The 13731-nt window shown below is 60.2% G+C and overlaps 1 protein-coding gene across 1 annotated transcript in view; it reads left to right on the forward strand.

Annotated features, from left to right (window-relative positions):
• Nucleotides 1-364: 364 nt before the first annotated feature.
• ADAM33 (ADAM metallopeptidase domain 33) overlaps nt 365-13731 on the forward strand; it is a 31500-nt gene continuing 18133 nt past the window's right edge. Inside the window, exons 1-3 of the mRNA XM_059817856.1 lie at nt 365-488; nt 3361-3443; nt 10994-11070. Coding sequence (XP_059673839.1) covers nt 365-488; nt 3361-3443; nt 10994-11070 — 284 coding nt within the window. The remainder of the gene's footprint in view (nt 489-3360; nt 3444-10993; nt 11071-13731) is intronic.

Below are 13731 nucleotides of genomic sequence, written 5' to 3' on the forward strand. Positions count from 1 at the left end.
CTCCCGGAGAAAAGGGGGTGAAGCAGCGGCGGGGACCCCGGGGGGTGGGCGGCTGCCCCGGCGGGGGGAGCCTGGGAGCAGCCTTCTCCGCCGGTCTGGTTCTCATTAAGCGGCCCGGCTGGGCCAAGAAACACAGCAATAAATAACGGCGAACAATGCCTCCCCCCCTCCCCGCCTCCCTCCCTCCCAGCCCGGGATCCAGCCGGGCGCCTGGGAACGGGGGCTCGGCCGGCGGCGAGCGGGGCGAGTGAATGGGGCTGGCGGGGGGAAGCGGGGCGGAGGGGAGGGGACCCGAGAGCATAAGAGGGGAGGGCAGGGCCGGCGGCGGCCAGCGGAGGCGGTGACAGCCCCGGGGAGCGCCGGCATGGCCGGGCGGGCCCCCCGCAAACCCTGCGGCCGCGGGGGCTTGGCCGCTTTTTGGGGGAGCCGCCTCTTCTTCCTGGGGTTGTTGCTGCTCCCCGGGCGGGGGGATGCTTCTGGACCGCCAGGTAAGGGGGGGGGGGGGGGCGGGGGGGGGGGCGCACCCCAAGTTCAGCCCGCGGGGAGGGGGGTGCGGGTACCGCGGGGCTGGGGGGGGTCCCTGGGCTCGGAGGGGGGGAGCTGTGGGCAGCGCTCGCTCCCTTCGGCCCCACCGCCCCGCTGGGGATGTGCCCCCCAAATCCCCCCTCTCGGCGGGTCCCCCAGGCGCCATCCCAGCGCTGCGCTATGACTCTATATGGTCTGGTTGGGATGGGAGGGCTGGGACCCGCCAGCCCCCCCGAGAGAGGGGAGGGATTCGGCTCCTCACCCCCCCCGCTCCCCCAGCACCCCCAAACGGCAGAGACCCCCCTCGTCTCCCCATCCCGCACCTCCCTTGGGTCCCCGCAACCGCCCCAGCTCCGGGCGGCAGCACCTTGAACGGGAGCTGGCAGTGGCTTGTGCTGCTGATGGGTGTTTTGGGGTGAAACTTGGCTTTTCCTGCTGATGGGTGTTTTGGGGTGAAACTTGGCTTTTCCTGCTCTTGCGGAAATACATGATTTTCCCCATCACTTTTCAAATGGGGGGGGGGGGGGTGCCAGGTTGGGTTGAACCTCCTGTCGTCTCTCTTCTCCATCCCCAAATCCCTTCCACAACCCCTCCAAGAAGCTGGGGCTGGTGCTTCTCCACGCAGTTTTATTTATTTATTATTAGTTTTATTATAATTTTTTTACTTCCGAGCTTTGCTGGGTTCTCTGCTGCTGCTGAACATAAGTTTTCCAGTAACTCCAGGAGAGACCCATGCGAGCCGCGCAGCTGGGAGAGGAACGGGAAGGGTGGTGGGAGCCAGAAACCTCTGTTTGGATTAAAGAGGAGAGAAGGAGCAGACGGAAAAGCCACCCGCTTCGGCCGGAGCCTGGGTGCTGTGAGGCTCAGCTTGGGGCTCGGGCATCCCCAAAACATGGGGCTGCCCGGCCTCAGCGCTGCAAACATCCTCAACGCCAAAGCAACGCTGTTCCCGACACAGCATTCCCAGAAAGGGCTGGGAATAAGTGTGTTTTCCAGGGTGAAAAAAAAAAAAAAGAGAAGAGGGGGTGGGAAACCCCCTCTGCGCTAGATTTGGGTTTATTTGACTTAGATTTTTAAGGCCCTATCTCATGCTCCGGGTCTGTCTGATTCCCAGCAAAAGCTATAGACAAAACAGCGCGAAGCTTAATATAATAACCAAGGGGTTTTTACGACGTGGCCCGAAGCCCAGCCCAGTAATCCCTGCAAAACGGCTGCCCCTCGCGTCCCATCCTCTCCCCAGACAGCGTGGGAGAAAGACGGGCTTTGCAGCAAGCCGGGAGAAGCAGCGTCTCCCTGCCCTTCTCCCTCCGTGGCAGCCAGCGAAGAAAAAAATAGGGTTTCCCCCCCGCCCCGCTTTCTCTGAAATGGGAAGGCAGCAAACCCGCCGGAGCTGCTCGCCCTTGGTGGCTGAATGCGAGTCGCATCGTGGCCGTGCCTCAGTTTCCCCACCAGAAAACGAGGCTTATATCTGGCTGGGGGGTTGGAGGGCCCCGCTAACACTTTCGGGGAGGGTGAGGAGAAGGCAACTGGGATCGTGCCACCACCTTATCTGGAGTTATTCCTGGAATCTGATTACATGCTATATATATTGAAAGCTGATTAAATGCCACTGTGCGATAGCGCCGGGCGCGTCCCGGGGCCTGGTGGGACAGACGTGGCCGGGCTGGGTAACTCGATCACATTAAACACTAAATCTGCGGCTCCCAACCAACAACTCCATCTTTTTTTTCTTTTCTTTTTTCTTTTCAATAACTTCATCTTCCCCCAAGCCAAATCCCCCCAGATCGTTGCACGGGGAACCCAAACAAGCATATAAAATTATAAAGCCGTAAGCCCTGTTATTCCACTCCCTTAGTAAATAACTTTGCCCCTTGCAGGGGAAGGTTATTAGATCCAAGCTTTCACTGACAACATTTGGCTTGGCAAGGTGGTCCAGCCCTTGACATTTTTGCTAGACCTCATCCCCTCTACGCAGCATCTTCAGATTTTATTTTATTTTTCTCTTGTTGTCCAGGCTTAAGTCATCAGTGGCTGCTCGCTCCGCTGCAATCAAATACAGCCACGTTGTTTAGGAAAAAAAAAATCTTAGAAAGTCTGCCTGTCTCTAATCGAGCCAAGGAATTGCTTGTACTGCTCTGCCCGGGGGAGCTGGGATGGCTCAGAGAAACCCGTAACGTGCTGCAGCTATTTCAGCTCCTCTGCTCCCCGCTCGAGCCCAGCTCTGGCTGGAAAGATGATGGCTCGATTTCTGGGTGATTGAACCACGCTTCCCCATCCCGTAAATTACGACGATTGATGCTGTAAAAGCATAAAGCCCCTGCCAAAAAAAAAACAACAAAAAAAAAAAAGCTGTTTGTGCGATTCAGGAGCGCTGGAGCGGGCGGGAGGATGCGCTGCTGCCTGCGCAGCCCCTGCCCTCGCCCCGGGCTGGGGTGCTCCCGGGTGCTCGGGGGGGTTTGCCCAGGCTGGTTGGTGATGGCCGGACACGAGCCGGGCCAGGGTGGTGCCACCCATGTGCTGGCTGCTTCTCCAGGTGGGTTTCAGGGGATTTATGTCACTGGTTTGGGACCTGGGTGGGCAACGATGCTGCCGGGAGGCTTCCAGGAGCCAGGCTGGGCTGGCAATGGGGGTGCTGGCCTGGGGAGGGGGCGATGCTTTGGCTTCATGCTGGTGTCCGTCCCCCAGAAACATCTCAGAGGTGGCCCTGGATGTTGGCCAGAGTCCTCAGCTCTGCCCCTTCCCTCCATTTCTCCCTTGGTGTGGCTGCGGAGGAGGTCCCGCTCTCAGGGGCTTGCAAGGCCCGTTCACATGCTCACCAGGTCTTCTCTTTCCCAGGGCCACCGTCCCACGGAGAGCGGGTCACCCCACACTGGCTCCTCGGGGGCCGTGCCAGACGAGCCGTCAGCCTGGACGAAAAGGTAAGGGCAGAGACGGTTCCTCTCGCCTGCACCGCGCGGCCGGGTCCTGCACCCAGAGGTCTTCATGGTGGGACTCGGGTGGAGATGTTGAGGTCCCATGAGCGGGATATTGAGTTTATAGGACACATCACCCAGTTCAGGTGATGAACGGGGAAAGCAGAGGATGCAATGGCGAGCTAATTAAATGTGGTCTTAACTATTGGGCAGTAGGAAGGATGGCCAAGAGCTACAGGGTGAGCGGAAAGGAGCCGGGCAGTTTGGGGAGAGGAGATGGAGGTAATTTGTCAGACTGATGGTTTGGCCAGGACAGACAGACCAGCAGTATTAGCTAAAGGGAAAGCACTGTAGGATTCAAGAGCGTTGTCCTTGGGAAGACTGCCGAGAAGCCGGGCACGGGCTGTGGGGAGGAGAGGACATCTCTTCCCAGGGCCGCTCTGCTGTCTGTTGCACCCTCCGCGCCACCCCCACCGTCTCCAAATCCACTTTCTGAGATGCTTGTGGTGACCCTTGCCTGCGTTTGGCGCCTTGCCCGGCTCTGGGGTCAACCGGCTCCGCAGCTGCCCATCGGCCGCAGCAGCTGGTCCTTGTACCCAGCAGCTGGGAGGGTCTCACGGGCTGTGGTCTCCTTCGGGGCAGATCAAGTCGCTTCCCAGAGCACAACCAGCACTGATGTGGATGGTTGCAGGAAACCGTTGTGTTTTGGGGCTGAGCAGATTTGCTGCTGAGAAGACTCAGTGCTGGGAAGTGACCTTCTCTGGTGGCATCTTCCTGGAGCAGGGGCTGAGGATGCAGCTTTGAAGCCACCTGAGATACCTCCAAGTGAGACCTCCTTGCTCCAGGCAGGAGATACTGAGGTGGGGAGTCAGCCCCGCTTCCCGACAGTGAAAGCGGAGAGGGGCTTTGAGCTGCCCTGCCTCCTCCGAGGGGCTGGACGATGCCTTTTCCCGGGGGAATTGGGAGCACGGCTCCCATCGGCGCTGGCTGCTGGGAATCGTGGTTCTCCAGTAGCTGAAATAGCCCATCGCGCTGGGGATGCTGTGGTCAGCCTGCAGAAATGTCCCCTTCCTTCCTAGCCACCCCGGATCGGTCTATATTTAGGTTGGAGGGCACTCGAGATGGGAGGTTTATTTCGGGCAGCGGGAGGTTTATTTATACTCATTCTAACACCCCGCTGCCCGAAATTGGGCTGGGTGGGTGCAAACTGCAGGCATGTGGGGTGTTTTGGGAGTCGCTGGGGGACCCCAGGGCCGGTGGGGCTGGGATGGCCACCGGCTGGGGACAGGGTGGCTGGGCAGGTCCCAGTGTGTTTCCTGGCATCTGCTCTGCCTCCGCTGGCTCCAGCCAGCCCGAAACAAGGAGGCTCCTGTTTCTCGGAGGGTGGGGGGAAGGAGGGGAGAGGGAGGGTGGTTGCAGCCAGGAGTGGGGAGGCTTCATGGGGGAAGGACGGTGGCAACCAGACAAAGGATGGGGTAGGGGTGAGCAGGCTCCCCACTTGCAGACAGAGCCCCGAACCGGCCCTTTTTGCCCCGCTACTGCTGATGTGGGTATTTTTAGGATCAATTTAGTCCGTCCCATCCCCACCCCGTCTCCTCCTGCCCTCCAGCAAAGCTCCTGGAAATAAATACGACCGTGTGATTGCCGCCAGCCCGCTCTGTTTGTCCAGACGTGGCTGGCTTTCGGGGCAGGAGTCTGCAAGGAGACAACATCCGAGGGCGTGAAATGATGGGCTGAAGCGTGGTGACCACCCGATGCTCCTTCGTCCCTTCCCCAGGGGCTGCTCCTCTGCGCAGCGGGTGGGATGCTGCGGGGTGGCCCGTGCCACGGTCCCTGGGGACATCACCGCGTCTCCTTTCCCTCCTCCCGGAGGAGCGAGGTCGAGCCGGCGGGAAGAGGAGGAGGATGGCGGTGGTGGCCCTGCCGTCGTGTGCGGGCTGGCACGGTGCTGGGCGGGCCGGACCCTGCCTCCCCCCTCTACACCCTGCTCTCTCCTATTGTTCGGGGCTGAATTCCCCGTGGGCTCGAGGGCTCCCGGCACACATGGAAGCGATTTCGGAGAGGCTGGGGAGGAGGTCGTGGGGACCCTGATTGCAAACAGCTCCCTCGTCGCTGCCGGCTTGGGGTGGGATCCTGCCCCGCTGCTGCCGGCATCCTCCTCCTCCCGCTTCTTCCCCCCAGGCTTGGGGCACGGAGCGAAGGGTGCCAGAACTGACGGTGGGCTTTTCCAGCCCTTTGGAGCTGGAAATGGAGGTTGTGCCCAGCATTCCGGCCCCGGCGTCCCACCAGTATCCAGCTCTGTGGCACAGGAGTCCCCTGTCCCCACCCTGGGGACCCAGCTCGTGTGTCGTGCTGCCGGCGGTGTTCCCTGCCTTCTTTCTTTCCCTTTCTAATCGCTTTTTCCCAAGCACGGTTTCTCACTGCAACGGTTTCGAACTGAAAGCGGGTGGATTTAGATTGGACAGAAGGAAGAAATGTTTTACGCTGAGGGTGGTGAGACATTGGAACAGATTGCCCAGAGAAGTTCTGGATGCCCCATCCCTGGAAGTGTTCAAGATCAGGTTGGACGGGGCTTTGAGCAACCTGGTCTGGTGGAAGGTGTCCCTGCCCATGGTGGGGGGTTGGACTAGGTGATCTTTAAGTTCCCTTCCAACCCAAACCATTCTGTGATTCTGTGATTCTATAAATCATGAGGACTGAGGAGCGCCCAGGCAGAAGAACCCCTCAACCTCTGTCTGGGTCTCTCCCGGCACACTGTCCCTGTACGAGAACTCACCTTGGCACCGATGGCGCATCCTTCCACCCATCGCTACCCCTCACACCGCAGGATCATCTGCTGGCTCCCTGGGGCAGCCGGTGTCTGCCTGTCCTGGGGGGGACGTGGCCGTCCCCTTCATCCTCGCTGACGAACGCTTGGAGCATCCCTGCCGGTCACGGTCGAGGTGCCATACTCCATCCCTCCCCGGCCCCGCAGTGTGGGCCCCTGCCCGGGGAGCATCGCATCTGTGCGGGGTCACAGCCCTGGTCGGGGAGGAGGAAGGGAGGAGAGGACCGCCCGTGGTTTGGGGCGGGCTGCAGGTGCCGAGGACGCGCACTCCTGCAATCTGTTTCCTGCAGGGAAGCCCTTTTCCCTTGGCAACGTGTGGCAGGACCGAGCAAACCCTGACGTCGTCCCTGGGCCAAGTTTGCTTCGAAACAACCAAAAATCCTGCCTCTGCCTCCAGGGCCTGGACTGCCCAGGCTCCCCCGCTTCCCCTGCAGCTGGCTGCCCCCCGGATGCTTTTCCAGTGAGCAGCTGGAGCGAGAGGCTTGTCCCCGAGGTCTCGGATCCCGATCCCGATGTGCATTTAGGACAAGGCGATGCAGTCCCCAAGCTGTGCTCTCTGCTGCTGGGATCCAGCTGCCCGGGGAGGACCTGGCTCAGCCGTGATGCTCCAGCTGCAAAACCCATCACCAAATCCTCTACGGAGTATCTCCTGCTAACTCCGATCCCCATCTTCCTCGTTACGTCCAGACTTGCATGCCCTTACTTCGGAAATCGGGGCTTGTGGGACCTGCCCGAGCAGATGACCGGGCTGTGATTTGAACGTGGCTCTTGGATTTTGGTTTAACTAGTGATTTCCCAAGGAGCTCAGGGCTCCCTGAGCCGCTCTCTGCAGGGCAGCAGGAGCTTTCCAGCAAGGGCGGAGGAGGGAGCCTGGATGAGGAGGATGGCCAGGAGCCGTGGGGAAACAAAGATCGTCTTTCCCCTCGCAGAGCAACGCAAACCCCTTGGCTTCGGCTTCTCTGCAAACATCGCTGCGGTTTTTCTGATCAGCGGATTGAAAAAGAAAAATAGACTCGAACGCGGCCCAGTGGGTCTCCTGGGCTGCTCGCGGGCTGGGTCCTGGCCAGGGCAGATTCATCCCAGCTGCTCTTCGCCTCTCCCAGCCCAGCCCCTGGTGGGACTGGCTTTGCTGGGATGTCCTGGAGAGGGGCCACCACCTCCACATCCAGCCAGGGCCAAGGGAAAGCCGTTCCTGCAGCCTGTGGCGGGGACCTCTGCGTCCTTTTCGTGGCTGCTGGAGAAAGGAGGTGGTGGCATTTGGATGAGGGAAGATGGTGCTGGAGCCTGGGAAGGTGCTGGAGCCTGGGATGGATGCTGGAGCCCAGGAGGATGCTGGAGCTTCGGAAGGTGCTGGAGGCCAGGATGATGCTGGAGCCCGGGATGATGCTGGAGCTGAGGAGGGTGCTCGAGCCTGGGAAGGTGCTGGAGCCTGGGATGGATGCTGGAGCCCAGGAGGATGCTGGAGCTTCGGAAGGTGCTGGAGGCCAGGATGATGCTGGAGCCCGGGATGATGCTGGAGCTGAGGAGGGTGCTCGAGCCTGGGAAGGTGCTGGAGCCTGGGATGGTTCTGGAACCTAGGATGATGCTGGAGCCCAGGAGGATGCTGGAGCCTGGGATGATGCTGGAGCTTGGGATGATGCTGGAGCTGAGGACGGTACTGGAGCCTGGGAAGTTGCTGGAGCCCAGGATGGTTCTGGAACCTAGGATGATGCTGGAACTGGGGATGATGCTGGAACCCAGGAAGATGCTGATCCTTGCTCATTCCTGGTGCACGACGTCTTGGCTGGCAGCTCTTGGGGACCCAGCTGCCTGCCAGTTAGGCTCAAGGCAAAATTATCAGTGTTTAATTAATGCAATAACCTTTCCTGGCCTTAGAGTTGGGTTGTTCGACTCCTGCCTGGCACGAGTGGTGCTCCCGCCCTCCTTCTCCCTCGTCTTATTGCTATTTATTTCTCCAGGGGCCGAGCTGGTTTCAGCCCATCCCAGCTGAAACCAGGATCAGTCCTCTGCTCCCCACTGCCTCTCCATGTGCTCTCAGGGGAAACTGAGGCACGGGGAACGGGAGAGCTTGCGATGTACCACCTCGTAGGGGTCGCACACAGATCCCATTAGCAGCGGTTTGTTTTCCAGCCTTTGGCAGCCGGGCAGATGGGATGGTGCGTGCACGGGGAGCTGTGAATGCCGGGATAACCCTGCACACACGCGTGTCCCTTTAAGACGGCAGCTGGGAAAGAGCATTTTGGCAGTAAAGGCCCTTAAGTCAAGGCAGGGAGTAATTGCTGGGGAATTCAAAACCGGGAAGGAGCCGGCAGGGACTTGGGGGGTGGTGGGAGGAGGAGGAGGAGGAGGAGGAGGAGGAGGAGGAGGAGGAGGAGGAGGAGGAGGAGGAGGAGGAGGAGGAGGAGGAGGAGGAGGAGGAGGAGGAGGAGGAGGAGATGGGCTGCGGGGAGAGGGTGTTAGGGAGATCAGAGACGGGGAGAAACAGGCTTGAAAAAAGGGAGGGTGAGGGAGGGGGAAAGAAGGGAAATGGGAATAAAAATGTACAGACCATGTTTGGCCGGGGAGTGATGTTTGTATAAGATCATGTTCTAAAAATACAGCCCGTTCCCACCATTGCCGAAGGAGGGGAGCGCTCTGCCCCGGCTTCCTCCTCCCTGTATCACCCAGGGCCCCTCGCTGGGAGCGGGGACCATGGCCATGCCATGGCCGTGCCGAAGGGGCTCGCCGGGAAGCGGCAGGGCCTCGGACTCGGCTGGCTTTGCTGTTGGTTTTTTTTTTTTTTCCAAGTGCTGTGTCTGGTCTCCTTTTTTGGAGCTGGGAAGACAATGTTGGAGGCAGAGGGGGGGCTTGGCCGGCCCCACTACGTCACCGTGTCACCATGCTGTCACAGGCTGGGGTGACCGGCACCTCCCTGTCCTCGGGAAATGGGGCATAAGGGCTCAGACCCGTGGGTCTCCTTGGGGCCAGAAGCATCCCTGTGGCCAATTTGAGCAGCTTATTGGGGTCCCTCCGTCCCTGGAGCTCAATTTGGGGTGGACCTGCGGGAACACCCATCCTGGGAGCACAGCCCCTGTGCCCTGGGGTGCAGCAGCAGTGGTACCCATCTGCTCTGCACCCCAAAAAGTTTTGTCCCGTGATGCTGCCCCTTAAAAGCGTGATGGTCCCCAGGAGGGTGGCCCTGGGGCTGCCAGGCTGGAGGTCCCCCAGCGTCCCCAGTGCCTGGGACGTGCGGTGGGGACCAGGGTGCATGAGGAGCAAAGCCTTGCCCTCTCCATAGGGATGAGAGGGAACAGCAGGATTTGGCCCCTGTTTTAGCCCAAGCTGCGAATCACCCAGCTTTACCCCCGCCCCGCTACATTCCTAGTGACGGGCTGCAAAACCCCGTGATGCTAAGAGCAGCCGAAGCCAGGGCCTCGCGGGGACGGATCCTTCCTCTCCCCTTTCCCTCCGGAGCTGGGAAAACCTTGCCAGCTCGCAGCCAGGGTGCTGGGGCCCCGCGGCAGATCCCGAGCATGGGGCCGAGGCTCCCTGCATCCCTCGTGGATGGGGAGGGACTGAGGGAGGGAGACAGAGTCAGCCACGCCAGCCGGGCCATAAACAGAGACAGGGTGATGCTTTTAGTGTCCCCAGCGCTGGAGCCAGGGAAGGGATGTGGGGACATTGGAGGAGGGCAGCACTTCTGGGCTCCAGCCCATCCTGTCAGATGCAAACGAGCCGTGCTGGTGTGGATCTCTGCCTCGGGTTCCCATTTAACGCCCTCCAAAGTGAGGGAGTGAGTAAAACCGCCAGCATCCTGGGGAAGCCGAGTCAATCATTTCCTCTTGCTGCCCCGTGGTATTTTTAACGGTGCAGTTATCCGGTGCCTGGGCGGTTGCTATGTATTTCCGTACCCCGCAGGGGTGCACGCAGGTGCCGACCCACCCAGGGACCAGTCTCTGCAGGATCCGGCTCAGGATCTCCGGTGGGTTGGAGCCACGGTGGGCCAGAGTACATAGAGACTCCATTTGGGATGCTCGGGGCAGCACCCCTGGTCCTGTATCCCATATCGGCTCTCTCTTGCTGATTTTTTGGAGGAGCTGCCAGCAGACTTGGGATTTGCTTTCTCACCCCGGCTCTTGTGGGGTGAATCCCAGTGAGAATCCTCTTTTATCCCCTGCTATTCACGGGAAATCAAGCAGGAGGGTTTATTTCTCGCCTTCCACGGGCTTGCGGCAGGGTGTGGAGTAGGTGGAGCAGATCCATGGAGGAGAGGCTGGGATGCGCCCTGAGCTGGGGAGCAGAGGAAGGTGCTGGGGACAGGGATGGGCAGAGGCGATGGTGTCCGGTGGGAACAGCACAGGGTGCCCCATGGTCCATTGCCAGCTTGAACGGAGGGACTGAGTTTTTGGGAGGTGAGAGGTGGTGTCGGTCGGTGTGGGATGTCCCCTGCAGAGTGGCTGGGGATGCTCAGGGACCTCCTGGCCCCCATGTCCCTACTCATGTCCGCCCCTGCCCTGGGACACACGTGCTTTCACTGCTCCTGCTGTATTTTTGCAGCAGGAAAAGCAGCTCCTGCTTTTCCAAACAGGGATGGTGCTCATAATCCGTTGCATCTGCTGCCCTTTGTGCTGCTAACGGAGCAGTAGGTCCTACAATAATACAGGCAGGCAGCAGGATGGACAGGCACCCATCTGGCAGCATCCTGGACTCTGTCTTTTCTAACCCTGTCCCTCCTTTGCTTCCTCTGTAGGTGCCGGCGCCTGCCCGGGCAAAGGTGGCCGTGATGGCCGAGGGCAGAGAGCTCGTCCTGGTGCTGGAGAGGAACCAGTAAGTGTTGGGGCTGGGTCTGGGGAAGGGGCATGGGGTGTCCCTGGCATGGTCCCACCTGGAGCCGTAGTATCCTGGCTGCCCTGTCCTGGCTCTTCTGCCTACAGGGGAAGGGACAGCCTGGTGCGACTTCCTGCTGGCTGCGGCCGATGTGGCAGTTTGGGCTGAAATGCTCCTTTTGCCACTGCCCACACCCGTGTCGTGCAAGAAACAGCCTTGGCTCGACGCCACGGTGCAGGACCCAGCAGGGGTGAAGGTGGCGTGGGGTGCTTAGGGGATGGAGATGTGCCAGGCAGAGGGTCAGCGGGACGGGGGTCTCTTGAGCTGCCATCCCGCTGGAAGGGCTAATCCTGTGCGGTCTTTGGAGGTATCTCGTGGTGGGCAATGCTGACTGCTGGAGGTGATTTGGAAAGCTCTGCTGCTCTTCTGCTGGACTGGTCTTGGGGTTGGCAGCCTGGCACCATTCCTGGGTGATGACCTTGCCATGTAGCCTCGCTCAACCCTTTCTGGCCTCCGTCTTTGGTTCAGCTTGGATGCAGGTGCCAGCAGCATCTGTCCCCTGTGACAATGACCCAGCCTGGCATCCCCTCGTGCCGGGGCTGGAGCAAGGAGAGCAATCGTCTCCATCTCCTGCCCTGCTCTCCTTGCCCCTCTCCCCAAGACCTCATGGCATTTGTCCCTTTTTGGGTTCAGGTCCCTCTTGCTGCCAGGCGGCCCTGTGGTGGAGCAGGGCAGAAAGCTGGTCGCTGCAGGACGGGCTTCTGCTTCCACTTCTGCTTCTCACCAGCAGCTGTGGGAGGCTCGTGCCTGGCAGAGCCCTCTTCTTGCTGCTGTTTGGGTACAAAAGCAGCCACTGCCAGGCAGCAGGTCCCGGCGACCTGCAGAGGGGCTTTTGGTGTGCGGGAAGGAGAACTGGGGGGTTCCCATGCATGTTGTGTTTTAGGACTGTGGGCAGTGGAGAGGTTGGCAGTGGGGGTTGAAAGCTCACGTGCAAAGCTTAGCCTTGTTTCTAGCTGGTGCACCAGGCCTGGAGATGTTTGTACGTCTTCTCATGACCCTAATTCCGGCTTGGTACCACTTTGCCATGCTGAAGGGATGAGTGTGGCCAGGAGGGGTGAGGAGCATCCCTGGTGGCTGTGGTGCCTCTGGCAGGACTGGAGGAGCGTGGGGCATTGCAGGATGCTGAGCTCTGGATGAGGGCACAGTGAAACAGATGAGGGGGTTGGTGGCAGCAAAAGGCAGCTGAGCACCCGGGGCAGTCCATGGCACCCAGGACCATCCATGGTACCCGGGATCATCCATGGCACCCAAAAGTATTCATGGCACCCAGGACTGACCATGACACTCAGGACTGTCTGTGGCACCCTGAACTGCCTGTGGCACCCAGGACTTCCCATGGCATCAAAGAGCATCCATAGCACACAGGACCATCCATGGCACCCAAGACAGTTCACGGCACTCGCGATAGTCCGTGGCACTCAGTATCATCCATGGCAGGAGAGTATGTGGCCTCCAAGAGCATCTGTGGCACCCAAGAACTTCCATGGCACCCAGCACCATCTGTGGCACCCAAGGCAGTCCATAGCACCCAAGACCATCCGTGGCACCAAAGGCAGTCCATATGGCACCCAGGATAGTCCACAGCACCCAAGACTGGCTGTGCCTAATGGTTGGGTCTACTTGGGAGACCAATGCAGCCCTGGCCATCTACACTGCCACCCTGTGCCAGCTAACAGCACTACCTTAGCCCTGCTAGCTCATGGGCCAATGAGGCCATGCTCGACCTCAAATCTTCTTTCTTCTGGTACTGGGAGACATGGCCGACCTCCAAAACCTTGTTTTCCAACAAGACCTTCCCTTGTGCTGGAGGAGAACACACATCTCCTTGCCCTTCCTTCCTCGGGGCTCCTGGTCCTTGGCCTGCCCGGGAGAGGACATCCCAGTGGTCTGAGTGTGCTGGGACTTGCTGCACCCCTGGGTGGGACTCACTGTGCCCCTGGTTCGGGTACTGGCTCAACCCTCCCAGTTCCCCCTATTCCCCAGGCATTACGTGGAGGCTTTGGCCTCTCTGCTGTCCTCAGCCGACCCGTCCCCATCCCTGTCCCCATCCCGCACGGGCAGCTGCCCATCTGCCCCCATGCTGGCCAGGCACTTGCCTTGCCAGGCTGCCCATGGGTCCCTTTCCAGGACCCAGGCTGAGCTCCTGTCTCCTGTCTCCGCTGTAGCTGGAGTTACTGGTGCCAGGCACCCACTCACAGGCAGGCTGGGGGGGTGGGAACATGCCCACAGCGACATTTTTTGGGCCAAACTTGTTGCAAAATAGAAACCAAGAGGCGGGAGGGCTATTCTGGGGCTGGCTGCTTGGTTTATTTTCTTCTGCTGCAGAATAACACCCCTGGGACGGGGCCAAACCCCACGAATCGAGGGCCAAACTGTCAGCAGGGGTAAACCCAGCCCTGCTTTGTCCTTCTTTGGGTGGCTGAGACCCCTGCATGCACGCTGGCCCTTGGGGGACCTGCTATCCCCACGGTGGCTGCAAGCTCGTGGTGGGGCGCCCATCACCCTGGCACCTGGGCAGGGTCATGCAGCCTTTGGCGGCGTGGGAAACCCCCATCCCTTTCTCTTCTCTCCCACCACCCGTGGGGTCATTTCAGTCTAAAT

The sequence above is a fragment of the Gavia stellata genome, chromosome 5, assembly GCF_030936135.1.
Source record: "Gavia stellata isolate bGavSte3 chromosome 5, bGavSte3.hap2, whole genome shotgun sequence".
In the NCBI taxonomy this organism is placed as follows: domain Eukaryota; kingdom Metazoa; phylum Chordata; class Aves; order Gaviiformes; family Gaviidae; genus Gavia; species Gavia stellata.